The sequence below is a fragment of the Fibroporia radiculosa genome (assembly GCF_000313525.1).
Source record: "Fibroporia radiculosa TFFH 294 genomic supercontigs, scaffold2492, whole genome shotgun sequence".
In the NCBI taxonomy this organism is placed as follows: domain Eukaryota; kingdom Fungi; phylum Basidiomycota; class Agaricomycetes; order Polyporales; family Fibroporiaceae; genus Fibroporia; species Fibroporia radiculosa.
This window is the reverse complement of record NW_012133351.1, coordinates 89,167-102,486: the sequence shown is the minus strand read 5'-3', so window position 1 is coordinate 102,486 and position 13,320 is coordinate 89,167. Positions and strand designations below refer to the sequence as shown.

At 49.4% G+C, this 13,320-nt stretch overlaps 6 protein-coding genes across 6 annotated transcripts; 3 read left to right on the top strand and 3 right to left on the bottom strand.

The window, feature by feature from the left end:
• Nucleotides 1–595: 595 nt before the first annotated feature.
• Nucleotides 596–2,109, bottom strand: FIBRA_03972 (uncharacterized protein; the record flags this gene model as incomplete). Its single annotated transcript, XM_012325794.1, has 4 exons — nt 596–680; nt 730–770; nt 1,036–1,658; nt 1,710–2,109. The coding sequence occupies 4 exons, from the start codon at nt 2,107–2,109 to the stop codon at nt 596–598; spliced, it is 1,149 nt and encodes a 382-aa protein (XP_012181184.1).
• Nucleotides 2,110–3,767: 1,658 nt separating this feature from the next.
• FIBRA_03971 (uncharacterized protein) lies at nt 3,768–6,482 on the top strand (the record flags this gene model as incomplete). The annotated part of the gene is made up of 5 exons (XM_012325793.1): nt 3,768–4,059; nt 4,133–4,320; nt 4,371–4,938; nt 4,987–5,951; nt 6,003–6,482. 5 exons carry the CDS (start codon nt 3,768–3,770, stop codon nt 6,480–6,482), a joined length of 2,493 nt encoding a protein of 830 aa, XP_012181183.1.
• A 529-nt stretch (nt 6,483–7,011) lies between these two features.
• FIBRA_03970 (uncharacterized protein) lies at nt 7,012–7,642 on the bottom strand (the record flags this gene model as incomplete). Its single annotated transcript, XM_012325792.1, has 2 exons — nt 7,012–7,497; nt 7,559–7,642. The coding sequence occupies 2 exons, from the start codon at nt 7,640–7,642 to the stop codon at nt 7,012–7,014; spliced, it is 570 nt and encodes a 189-aa protein (XP_012181182.1).
• Nucleotides 7,643–7,983: 341 nt separating this feature from the next.
• FIBRA_03969 (uncharacterized protein) lies at nt 7,984–9,344 on the top strand (the record flags this gene model as incomplete). Its single annotated transcript, XM_012325791.1, has 4 exons — nt 7,984–8,111; nt 8,157–9,038; nt 9,096–9,235; nt 9,286–9,344. 4 exons carry the CDS (start codon nt 7,984–7,986, stop codon nt 9,342–9,344), a joined length of 1,209 nt encoding a protein of 402 aa, XP_012181181.1.
• Nucleotides 9,345–9,532: 188 nt separating this feature from the next.
• Nucleotides 9,533–10,553, bottom strand: FIBRA_03968 (uncharacterized protein; the record flags this gene model as incomplete). Its single annotated transcript, XM_012325790.1, has 7 exons — nt 9,533–9,587; nt 9,645–9,754; nt 9,811–9,950; nt 10,010–10,071; nt 10,131–10,253; nt 10,314–10,421; nt 10,483–10,553. 7 exons carry the CDS (start codon nt 10,551–10,553, stop codon nt 9,533–9,535), a joined length of 669 nt encoding a protein of 222 aa, XP_012181180.1.
• A 199-nt stretch (nt 10,554–10,752) lies between these two features.
• Nucleotides 10,753–12,315, top strand: FIBRA_03967 (uncharacterized protein; the record flags this gene model as incomplete). Its single annotated transcript, XM_012325789.1, has 8 exons — nt 10,753–10,775; nt 10,831–10,941; nt 10,999–11,065; nt 11,121–11,130; nt 11,186–11,371; nt 11,431–11,540; nt 11,592–11,638; nt 11,700–12,315. The coding sequence occupies 8 exons, from the start codon at nt 10,753–10,755 to the stop codon at nt 12,313–12,315; spliced, it is 1,170 nt and encodes a 389-aa protein (XP_012181179.1).
• Between the last annotated feature and the right edge of the window lie 1,005 nt (nt 12,316–13,320).

Below are 13,320 nucleotides of genomic sequence, written 5' to 3'. Positions count from 1 at the left end.
AAGAACGTAACCACCCACCGGGCGCTTCTTTACAAAAAGTGGTTAAAAAGCAATACCAACCGCCTTTTCTTTCCACAGACTTTCCGAAGCCAACCATTCTGGCCGCGGATCCGGTACGTGTTTCGGCTGGGTTCTTCCTCGTCCGCCAACGCCAATGAGTTTCTTGGCAGTACACAGCAGAAGCGTATCACGCGCGCACATCCCTCAGCTGTTCTCCACTTTCTTTCCGAGAGATTGCTGAGGGATCTCTTCCCGGAAAAGCTACACAGACACTTGAGTCTACACGCTCACTGGGACCCGATGGTCGTATGTTAGACAATTCTGCGCTGACAAGTTGGACTGCGCCTGTCATTGACATGGTGATATGTTCATTCGCCCTGCATCTAATACAGACCCCATCCGAGCTGTTTGCTCTATTGTGGGAATTGAGGCAAGCTCATAGACTCGACCATAGCCTCGACGATGTTGATGCTAACTATCACATACAGCACAAAGTGCCGATGGCTGATAATCCTCGCTCCTCATAAGAAACCCGACGTACGCTAACAGAGTCTTCGTTTCTATCCATGAGATGAGTGTCATGATCATTACATCACTAGATCAAGGAGGGCTGGGGTTGGCGTAAATGGGATGTCGATACTTGGTCGAATTGCCAAATGTCCGCAGCAAGAGGTGAATTCCTACAAGAACGGTCAGCGCATTCTATTTTCTTACTCCTTCCTCCCTCACGCTACTGCAGGGTTCATTGTCGTGTGTACTCCAGCCTCAATCTAGAACGAATTTAGTGCATCCATGGGTGCTCTGCCCCATCTACATGCCTTTCACTAGTCCCCAGGAACTACGATAGTCTAGGACCGCTCCAGTATGTCCACCAAATAAAGCGTTATGGCATCGGAATGAAAGCCCAAATGACTACGCTTTATGTTATCCATACCAACTTCTGGCTAACCAGCCAACGAACCCTGCGGCAGTAGCACTGGCAGCGAGTGCCAATGCGATCTCTTGATTTGAATTCAGTACCGGAGCAGCACGTACTGAACCTGGTATAAACTCTTCAACACTGTCAGATTGAGAGATTATCGACTGATCGGTTTCCGGGATATGTGTGCTGTAGTGGATTGTCTCCATAAGTTGTGATAGTACCAGATCCTGGTCCCCGAGCCGCTTAGCAAGCTCCTCCGTTTTGCTCTCTAATACTGCCGAGTTGTTCGCAGACATCTCCTCAACTTTCCTTTCAAATGTTTGCGCGAGCCTCCGTCGTTTCCACGGCTCCACGATCACGATGGCCAGAATGAATACGGCCAAGTTCGCGCCCATCACAGCGAGCGAGCCATACGTTGACGCGCTACGAATCTTGTCCGACCACGCCTGCTCTTCATGATAACGATTGAGGATGACACGCATAAGTTCGCTGAACTCTCGCTCGACGGCATCTTCAGATTGAGTAGCGGATTGCTTCGCTCGTGCCTCCTTTTGCTCGTAAAGATGGTCCTTACGGACAAGCGAAGTGAAGCGGGTAACGTCCTCGTCTGACCAGCTCGACTTGCGCTGCAGCAAGTCGTTAACCTCGCGCTGAGAAGATGCTCTCTGACGAACGGCTGTGTCGTACGCCTCTTTGGCCTCTCTTGACGCCTGTCTGGCTGCCTCTATTCTCGCCTCTGATAATACGGTCCACGTCAGATATAAAGAACTCGCAGAGGTTTGCTTACCCTGCTCGGCTACTTTTCTCTTTAGTACTTCAATCTCGCCGTACCCCGTAACTTTGTTTATCTCAGCTCCGAGTTGCGAGAACGTGACAGCAAGACTCGCTGTGTAGATGTCAATCCGTTGGCGCAAAGAAGTACCCGTCCCTTCGAGTATTTCACGGAAGCGATCCTTCATGTTCTCCAAACTGATAGCGTCCACCTTATTGGCCTGTTTACTTTCCGGTCGAGGTGCAGAGTCCGGTTGAAAGCCTGGAAGTGGGCTTGACGAGGAAGCATGCGGCTCAGACGAGGCATATCTTCGTGCACCACTGTAAAAAACAAAAGATTGAAGAGATACGGCTTGAGAGGCAGAATAAGACAAACGAGAGGAGGAATAAGACTTTGAGAATACAGTCCTGAACATATCCGCGCGAGCGGTGCCTGCGGTCGACGAAGGCGAATCGGAAGATCGACTCCGTCGCGCGCCGAGTGTGCAAGTACCTCACGTGATCAGATCAGATCTTCCGGCCTGAGTTGAGCGACCCGACGTCACCAAGAATGTAAGAATGTGACACCGCGCACTGGCCAACGGCAGCAGCACTATCTCAATCCGGACAATGTACTTAGACAACGGAAAGGGATATCGGAGAAACGCTCTTATCGCGGCCTCATTTGGTTGCCTACTAGTAGGCTACTACTACGTATATACTGCTATTAATATCGTCTTTTCTCAATCTTCTGCTTCGTACTCAATGTTCAAATTCCAGAGGTCTGATCGTCTGACCACCTATTTGTATATCACGAAGGGCTTTACTAGAGAATCCCCTCAGCCGCTTGTGAGGAATTCGGTCCGCTCTTATTACTCCGGGTACCCCCAGGTCGAGCTTGAGATGTTGATCAGTAAGTTCTCCTCGGGGTCAATCTTCTGGAAGTGATCTTCTGCAATTCTGAAGAAGCAAGCTTGTCCAAGCCGCTGAGTTCTCAACGTCTGTGTTTGTACGGGGTACCCGGACGCCCATGGACTAGTACTGCCAACGAGTGATGCTGGAACAGAAGCACCGTTCGCGCGTTCATTCGTTTATATGCGCAGTAATCAGTATGCCGCTGTTCAGCGAATACTTGTCCGGTGCGACGTAAGGAACGATGCTCTTTGGTCCGCGGCAAGCGGCCAAGTCCTCTCCCAATTACCAAATGGTTGCCCGGCACATACTGATCACCGTCGTAGGCGACCCGGCCCTCAGCTAGCTCCTCGTTTTCTAGCTGCGTTGATTCGGTGTCACAGTACATCACATACACACGTTTGCTGCTGTGGGAGTGGTGTTCCGCAGGCTAATGCCCCACCAGCCATGGACTCCAACAGAGCATTGTTGATCACAACCAGTCAAATATGATGGAGCCCGTGACAGGATGGTAGCAATGCCCGTCATTAAGATCCCACCATAGTTTGAACAGGGGCCCGAAGGGAGCGGGAAGGCATACATGGAAAAAATGTTTGAGTTACAGCCGCTCGCGTCCGACTCAGGCTCAAGCTTGCAACACTCTTCCCGACCCCTAAGTTCAACGTTCAATCCTTATTCCATTGTATCTGTGACACTTGGCCTGGCCCCCGTCTAGTATTCAATAAATTGTATGTCGGATATGTCTTGACAGGGCCTAGATGCAATTGAAGCCTCGGGGTATGATCATTGCTCGGACAGCTGCCGCCCGGTTTGCCCAGGGACTCTGCTCAAACCTTGAGCATACGGTAGACGACGTGCTAATCCTGATAGTGCTCTGCAGTCATCCATGTATTCTTGAGGCCGCGCCGCAATGCGCAGCTACCGAGCTACATACGTGTCGACACGTCCAGTTTGTAAAGGCTGTACTGATTGGCATAGAATCTATTCGTGTGCCAGTCTTGGATGGATATTCGAGTAACTCACACCGAGCTGCATCCATTATTTACGCTGCAAACGTATGTTCTGTTGAGCCCAGCGGTGCCTGTGGGGAGCATGGTCGTTGTGTTATCGGCGTAGTGGAAGCCTTTGGAGAGCACCGCAATGACAAGGACAATCGTACGAGATAGGGATGTTCTCGGCCCGTATGCACTGGCGCGCGTTGGTTGTCGCTTCTAGTACTCACCTCAAAGATTTTGGCGTACTACGTGTCAAGAAAATCATGCTTTCAACGACGCCGTCGGAGAGGGGTTCCGCTCTTTCATTCGAGCGAGTATCCAGTATCGGGCTGTCTGCACGGCATCTGTCTGGGATTCGTTTCAGAAGTGAAGGTTCTTACGAGGAAGGCATGACCGAACTTGACACGGGTGCAGGCGCTCACGAACGATACATAAAATTGAAGCCAGTCGAGCCTCAGCTATCGCTCACTTCTTCCCGTCGTATCATCTTTAGTGTCGTCTCTCCCTCACACAGCCCTCATCATCGTTGTCATCTCCCCTCATTGTGTGCTAGTCACTTCTCCAATGGCGTCGTCGTCGGACATCGTGATCCTTACGGTTGGTCTGGTCCTCGCGGCAGTGTATCTCTTCCGCGACCAGCTCTTCGCCGCCTCCAAACCAAAGTCAGTGCCCGTTGCCGCTCCGAAGGCGAGTGCCGGGTCTGGGAATCCTCGGGACTTTGTTGCGAAGATGAAAGAAGGCGTAAGCATCCCCAGCTCGTACTTCCTTAAGTGTTCTGACCTTTTGCTCAGAAAAAACGAATTGTCATCTTCTACGGCTCCCAAACTGGTACTGCGGAGGAGTATGCCATTCGTCTTGCGAAAGAGGCGAAGACTAAATTTGGTCTCGCGTCTCTCGTCTGCGATCCGGAAGAATACGATTTCGAGAACTTGGACCAGGTTCCCGAGGATTGCTGTGTCTTCTTTGTCATGGCCACCTATGGTGAGGGAGAACCAACCGATAACGCTGTCACGCTCTGCCAGAATCTCTCCGACGAGTCTTTCGAGTTGAGCAATGGTGAACACAAGCTTCCCGCCATCAAATATGTCGTATTTGGCCTCGGTAACAAGACGTATGAGCACTACAATCTGATTGCTAAGAATGTCGACCGGGACATGCAGAAGATGGGCGGAATTCGCATTGGTGAGCGTGGAGAAGGTGATGACGATAAGAGTATGGAGGAGGACTACTTGGAGTGGAAGGACGGCATGTGGGAAGCATTCGCCAAGGCCATGAACGTCGAGGAGGGACAGGGCGGGGACACCCCCGACTTCGCTGTCACGGAGGTCGATGAGCATCCTCCGGAGAAGGTCTACCTTGGTGAGCTACATGTTTTCATATTGAACTACGATGTCTGACTCCTCGCAGGGGAATTATCTGCTCGCGCTCTTACTCGCTCGAAAGGCATTCACGATGCGAAGAACCCATACCCTGCACCCATCGCTGTTGCTCGCGAGCTTTTCGAGGAGGGCACAGATCGTAACTGCATTCATATCGAATTCAACACTGAAGGCTCTGGCATCACGTATCAGCACGGTGATCATGTTGGGGTCTGGCCATCCAACGCCGAGTTCGAAGTACAACGGCTGCTCTGTGCTCTCGGCTTGTACGACAAAAAGGATAAGGTTATTAACATTGAGTCGCTGGATCCTGCACTTGCCAAGGTACCCTTCCCAGTCCCTACCACTTACATCACGGTCCTTCGTCACTACATCGACATCAGCGCCGTCGCTGGTCGCCAGATACTTGGTGCCATTTCCAAATTCGCTCCTACTCCTGAAGCAGAGGGCTTTTTACAGATGCTTAACACCAACAAGGAGGAATATGCCAATGTTGTTGCCAACGGATGTCTCAAGCTCGGCGAGGTGTTGCAGCTGGCGGCCGGCAATGACATCTCCACTGCTCCTACCATCGAGAACACCACACCGTGGGCGATTCCTTTCGACATTGTAGTTTCATCTATCCCCCGTCTTCAGCCTCGGTACTATTCTATTTCTTCCAGCCCCAAACTCCACCCGAACTCGATTCATGCCACCGTTGTGGTCCTCGCTTACGAGTCTATCCCTAACGACAAGGTTAAGACTAAGTGGGTGCACGGTGTTGGTTCGAACTTCCTCCTGAACCTCAAGTTCGCTGCTCGTGGCGAGCCTATACCTCTCGCTGCGGATAAGGCGCACCCTGCCCTTGCTCTTACACCGAAGTATGCCATCGAAGGTCCCCGTGGTGCCTACAGGCAGGAGGCTATTTACAAGGCTCCTGTACACGTCAGACGGTCGACCTTCAGGCTTCCCACAAATCCGAAGAGCCCAGTCATCATGGTCGGTCCTGGCACAGTGAGTGATACTTATCATCTCCACTTTGATGGCTCTCAATGTATATTTTAGGGTGTTGCGCCATTCCGTGGCTTTGTGCAAGAGCGTGTCGCTATGGCTCGTCGCACCATTGAGAAGAATGGTGTTGAAGGTCTCGCCGACTGGGGTAATATCCGGCTGTACTTTGGTTGCCGGCGCTCGGACCAGGATTTCTTGTACAAGGACGAGTGGACAGAGTACGCAAAGGAGTTGCATGGCAAGTTCACGATGCGCTGCGCGTTCTCGCGGCAGCCCCCATACCAGCCAGACGGTAGCAAGATCTACGTGCAAGATTTGCTATGGGAAGACCACGAGCAGATTGCGGATGCGATCTTGAATGGCAAGGGTTACGTGTACGTGTGTGGTGATGCAAAGAGTATGAGCAAGGCTGTGGAGGAGACGCTCTGCCGTATCTTGGGCGAGGCGAAGGGCGGCTCTGCCGAAGTTGAGGGTGCGGCTGAGCTGAAGTTACTCAAGGAAAGGAGTAGGATGCTGTTGGATGTCTGGAGTTGAACGAGTGGTTTGGTCTCTGGACTATTTGGATGCTCTATCACTGTCACTAATGCAGCACTGTCTTTTGCCTACGGATTGCGACGTTGTACGCATAAACTTATGTGGATGGGCTACACACATGGTACAAGTACCATACCTACTAGAGATCTACTTTGCTCGAATTAGATTGTACCGACTTGACCTATCTTACTAGAATAACATAATGACAGAACTAATGAGCCACTCTGCAGCGCCTGCTATATATAGAATGATAACTTTCCCACGTTCTTCGCTATGCAATCTGCGGAATACTAGTAAAGGATGAGTAATATGAACAATAGCATATTCCGTGCAAGCATTGTAACTTGCCTCTATATGACTGGATTGCAAAGCACATCTGATCCGACATATAGTGGTCTGCGGCAACGTACTACCCGGAGGTGAGCGAATCGACGAAAACTTCTGCGCCGTAAATCTACTCACCACTCGCGATCGATCCTTGTCCGAGTGTCCATTTCCGACATAGCCGCGTATATGATATTCGAACGCTTTAGTTCCACTGCAAGGATATACTAAGTCGTGCACAGAGGCTGAGAAGGTGTTCCTTTATGTGATGGACGTCATCGATTGTTGGCCTAGTCGCACGTTCGAGTGAGTCATTTCCCAAATATAACATCATATCTTCTAGCCGCTCCATGTCGCGCCTCTCCTTCACCTCTTCGTTAAGCTCCGCGCCCACATTGCTCTCGTCTTCAGCGCTGAGGTGTTCACGGGCATGGCGCTCTGCCTCCAGGTCGGGCGGTGCGATGTCAGTAAGCCGTACTGCTCCTAATCGTGACCCAATCTCGAGCACCTCTTCTATAATGCCCCGGTACATGTCCTCATTGCGAGTCAGGGAAGAGAGTAGAGCAGCGGTTACACCACGAAGTATACCCAGTTCTCGTCCTAGAGGCGTACCAATTTCGGCGAATCCTTCATCGAAACCAGCTTGCAATGCAGACTCTTTACCGGAAGTGATCCCCTCACGATATCCAGCCTAAATCAGTAGAGGTAAGCGTCGCTGTCATCCCGTTCCTTACAGTAATTCGCGTACATACGGTAGTGAAGTTCGATGACAATCTCGACCATTCCGAGTCCTGTACTGCCTTTGGATCAGCATTCCAGATGTCTTCATTGTCCATTCTGAGTATTCGTGTGATTCGAACTGGTGATAGGCTAGTGCAGACACTAGAGAGAGAGAATCACATTTTTTTGTGGAGAGAGGACGAGATCGCGACTGCCATCACAATCTAATCGGATTTCTCGATGCCACGTTTCATTTTGCTACGTGACCGATGCGACACGTCTCCATGGATCGCGGACTGCCCATGGGCCGAGTCTCCGAGTCCGACGCGGCTACTTTTAAGTTAAGTTGTAACTTAGCTCTCCTTTCAGTTGCCTGTGAGCTGTAGTCACAACGGCCATGTCGTTCTTACGGTATGCATTTGGAACTTCAACACTACGCTTTCTTGAAATGTTCACCATGAATCTAGGCTCGGTCTATGCGTGGTTGGAGTCTACTCGATGTTCTTGGTCAGGTTCCGCTCTGCCCTTGCGTGGAACAGTCGTTAATGCCATACTTTTAGTTATGGGCTATCGCTCAGGAAAGACGTACGTAGTCATGTAGTCTCAATGGGCCTGCCCATTAATCCACAGCCGTCAAGTTTCCGTTCCTTTTCAGACCGTCGACGGCAGCTCCAGTGATAAATTCCGTTCGCCACTCTTCATGAATACGTGCCAGAGTGCCCTCAGTGCATTATCTGCCCTAATTTATCTTGCTATTCGAAGGCCATCATCGCATACATTCAAGCAGCTGCTCGGGCTTGCATATATCAACCCACAATCGGCGTTGAATGGCACAGCCAAGGCAAATGATCGTTCACCTTACCTTGGAAGTGGCTTTCCCAACAAGTCACTGCTTCTCAGATATCTCCAATGTTCTGTCTTTATCACAGCGGCCGCTCCATTTGGTTTCGCAGCCCTTTCCTATATTACCTACCCGACCATGGTGCTAGGGAAATCGTGCAAACTCGTCCCAGTCATGATCATGAATGTTCTCTTGTATCGCCGCCGTTTTGCGCCCCACAAGTATCTCGTCGTAGGTATGGTTACATTGGGTATCACCGTTTTTATGGGTTTCGGAGCGGAGAAGCCTTCCAAGACGAAGGCTGGTCCTGAACTGTCAGCGTATGCGCAGCTCATTGGCATCACATATCTTCTCATAAACCTTGCCATAGACGGCGCCACCAATTCTACACAGGACGAGATTTTCGCCCAGTACCGCGTCACGGGCCAACAGATGATGTTCTGGATCAACGTCTTCTGCACGCTCCTCACGTCTGTCATTTCAATACTTCCTCTTCCATACATTCCCGTTCTACACCCATCCGATAATGGCACAGAGCTGCAAGGCGCGCTGGAATTTATACGTACTCATCCATCCGTCACCATGCCCCTAGCTCAATACGCGCTCACTGGGGCGCTAGGTCAACTCTTTATCTTTGAGACTTTGCAACATTTTGGCTCTCTCACACTTGTGTAAGTAGTGATTTTGTATTGAATAAAGACTGTATTATTCACCAATCTTTTGGGTAGGACCATCACACTTACCCGCAAGCTTTTCACAATGTTGCTGTCTGTTTTCGTCTATGGCCACAAGCTCTCGGCAGAGCAATGGCTTGGTGCTGCAATTGTCTTTGCTGGTATATCTGTGGAGGCTTGGGTTAAACGAAAGGGTGCGCTGATGACGCCAGTCTAACGGAACGATCGCTTAACTTTCCTGTAGATGTGCACGCAAAAAGGATCATTCAAGAGAAAGAGAAAGCTAAGATCAAGACGTTGTGATATAGATGTATGGCGAAGACAGTATTGCAATACAGTTTATATTGGCAATGAGAACGGATATACAACAGGAGAGACAGTGTGGGTGGATGATATACATAGGATCATTAGAGTTGCAGAATTCACGTAACTTATAATCTCAATGCCCCAGAAAATTAGAATCTGAAACGTGCGGCGTACTATAAAGTGAACTATGATTCCATAGCATCATCTTGATCCATGAGAACGCGCTTGCGCTCATCCTCTCTGGTTTAAAGGATAGCGTTAAATCATGCACTCCACTGAGGCATTCGTCGATCCTACCTTTCATCTTCGCTGTCCTCGTCTGACCGCTTTCGCCTCACTGACACAAGACGTTGCTGTGGCGGGAATGCGGCTACGGCATTACGTGCTTTATATATAGACTCATACTCCTGTAAAGTATGCTGCTATGCAGCATCGTTCTAGAAATAGCATAAAATGAGATTACCTTGATTTGAGTGAGGAATCCACCGTTGGGTGAGATGCAGTATCGTCGATTTTGTACGAGATGCAATGCATCTTCCCAGGATAGATTGAAGTGTTGCATCACGTACATGACCACGAAGGACGGAGACAGACTGATACCGCCTTACACACCCATAATAATTGAGTGGTGTGGCGAAATGGCAAGCGTCAACAGGACGCACCATTGCAGTGGACAAGCACTCGGCCGCCCTGGGTGATTGCATTTTCAATGAATTGCTTTGCGCTTTTCAAAGCGCAGCATCAATTCTTAGCCCTCTGATGTGATGGAAATTGTGTACGAACGCAGGAAATAAGCGGATGAGGTTTTGCTCCTCGCTATCTTCGACATCCAATACCATGTACTGAAAATGGTCTGGAAACCGAGGACGCACAGAGAAGGCCTCTTTTGCGTCGCGTATGCATACCCTTGGGATTCAATATATATATCCAGGTCTGCGGCAAAGCTTGACAATCGCGAATACATACACGTGAGTGACTCCTAGGGATTGAAGCGTCTCCAACGATTTAGAGACCTGAAGCGGACCAAGGAGTAGGCTTGGAAGTATTTCCTGACATTTCCTGCGCATTTCATATCTAATCATATGTCAGAGCACTTAAGAATGGCTCAGGTTGATGGTGCGAATCGCGTACTTACGACCATTCAACGTCTCCTGGGCCTTGAATCAGCTCACGAATCTGCTCCTCATTCATGATTACCGCTGCCATAGCTCAAGAAAAGCACTCTGAATGCTTTGGTGGATGGAGCGAGCGATTGACGTGAGCAACGATACGTCCTAAGTAATGGTAATGAATCCTGCAGGCTCCCAAGGGCCTAACATGTGCGACGCGCGTCTACTTACGCGTCAAGGCCCCAGGCTCGCTTGACCTTAGGTTAGTGACTTACTACCAACAGTGAACAATAAATATGGAAGACGACGAAGAGATACCGTATGTTAACCGGATTTCCAATGAACAAATTGTGCTCGCTGATCGCGGTAGATAGACAACTCGTGGATGCGGGTGGAGCGAACATAGCGAGAGACGCGCAGCCTACGACGGTCCCTCTGACCATTATATGCGGATTTCTGGGGGCAGGAAAATCCACTTTGGTTAAGTATAGTTGTCTCTTCGTTCGAAATATTGAGGTTGGGGCTTAGCATTCACTATGCAGACGCATCTTGTCCGAGCGACATGGGTATAAAATTGCCGTAATAATGAATGAATTCGGTGATACAGCGGTGAATACAGCGTTCGGCCTGTTTTGTTCACTCATACTCATCTTGCAAGGTATAGGACATAGAAGGTTGGCAAGGCGTCCTCATTGGCCCCGATATGCTCTCACATGCATGGCTCACCAGCGAAAACCATTAATGTCACGTCTACTGGAGATACTGCTCAGCAATCTGAAGAGTTCCTTGAGCTTGCTAACGGCTGTTTATGCTGTAGTATCAAAGATTCTGGCATTGCGGCCATTGAGAAACTTATGCAGCGAAAAGGCGCCTTTGATCATATTGTATTAGAGACTACCGGACTTGCAGATCCGGGTACGATGACTTTTACCATTATGCTTTGTATATTTTCTGATATACTTCCATCGCTCAAGGTCCTATTGCATCGCTATTTTGGCAAAACGAGGAATATGCAATGGGTTTAGGCGAGGACATCCATCTCGACGGCGTAGTTTGTGTTGTTGATGCCGTTTTTGGGAGACAGGTGAGCAATATCTCTAAGTTGATCTCCCTCGTTTTGACACTCCTTTCTCAGCAAATGGAAGAGGATCATATTGACGATGGTATAGGAGAAAGTTTGAGGTATATGAGGTGCAATTACCGATTCCACCGAGACTGATGCATCATGCGTGTTATAAATCAGACAGATAGCTGGCTCCGATGTGATATTACTGAACAAGGTCGATCTAGTTGGTGCGACCGATATCGAAGAGACGGAAGAGGTCATTCGCAAGATAAACCCTGCCGCAACGATTTATCAGACAGTCCAAGCAGGAATCGATCTGAAAAACATTATGGGAATCAATGCATATTCTTCACGCTTGATATCACAAGGCTCTGCGCCGTTGCACTTACACATGCATGGGGATGATCACAGCCATAGCCATGAAGATCGTGGCCCAACCCATTACGAGATCCGGGGCATAACCAGCATGCAGATTGTCTGCCCTCCTCTGGGCCCATTACAATTCGAAAACCTTGACGAATGGATTCGCACCGTATTATGGGAGAGCCGAGTTCCTGGGGAAAACGACAATAGCTCAGAGCTCGAAATTCTGCGCTGCAAAGGGCTATTCGCCACCAAAGGAGGAGACTTATATGTGTTGCAAGGTGTGCGCAGCTTGTATGAAATTGTAAAAGTCGAGGGAGAGGGGGAAGAAGAAAGTACTGGGCTACCAGGTGTGGGCAAGATCGTGTTCATTGGGAAGGGTTTAGGTGAGAGAGTACGACGCAGCCTACATGAAATACTTCGGTCATAGGTAACACGGTCCACACGTACAATACACCATCTCATCGCACTTTCTTATACGGCCATGGCTTAGTTAATCTATGATGAATCGCGTACGATCATAGGTGGTTTTATCCAGGTGGGATTTCCGTCCCCTACAGCGAACTCTTTGACGACGTAAAATCCTTGATGCTCGTAGAAAGTTATTCCCAATATCAGATGATGCAAGAACCGTTAAAAAGACTGTCGGTCAGCCTGTGGAATGAATAGTTGGCCTAGTTGTTGATACCTATTCTCAAAGTCTGCTACCGACTCATTTCCAAGTCACGTATCTGACCAATTTGCTGGCATAGCCTCGTCTCTGTTTAGATGGGTAGGTGCACAGATTTCCTAGAATCATCACCCCTTTGGAGCCATCATCCGGGATATCTCGTCCTTCATGCAGAATTTTGGACAACGGTCCTCTCGCCGCTAAGAAGAACGGTGAGCGTTTCAGGGTTATAGCAGGCAGATGGTGCTACGACTGGCACTCGTGCGAGCCTGTTCTTTAAATTGCATAGCTTGTTCAGTGCTCTTTTGAAGAACAGCTCTGCGATGGGTGATATTCTTAGGTGGAGATTTCCGCGTTGAGCTTCTAAGCCTTTAGTGTAATCGATATGTGCCGACCCTACTCACTGGTAAACGTGTTCCTCCTGCTTACTGCCCTGACTAGTGGCATAGCGACCAGTATGGCATACCGTGTTTCCTGTAGGAGATATTTGTATGCATGCATCCGGTCAGTGCACTCGATAGCCACTTGTGATGTAGGAAGAACTGCATCACGAAGAATTTCTGCTTACTAGATACATCAATCTGACCTGGATCATGTTATTCAAGTTGTTTGAAGGCTTTGACTACCGATCACACGGCTTTGGGGGTACTGCATATCCCTTACCATCTAATCGGGAAGCTGGCGGTACCCGACTCTCGATAAGTTGCATTGAAGGTCCACGTGCACTAATGAAAACCCACCCCACCAGTCTGATAGTTGGTCGTA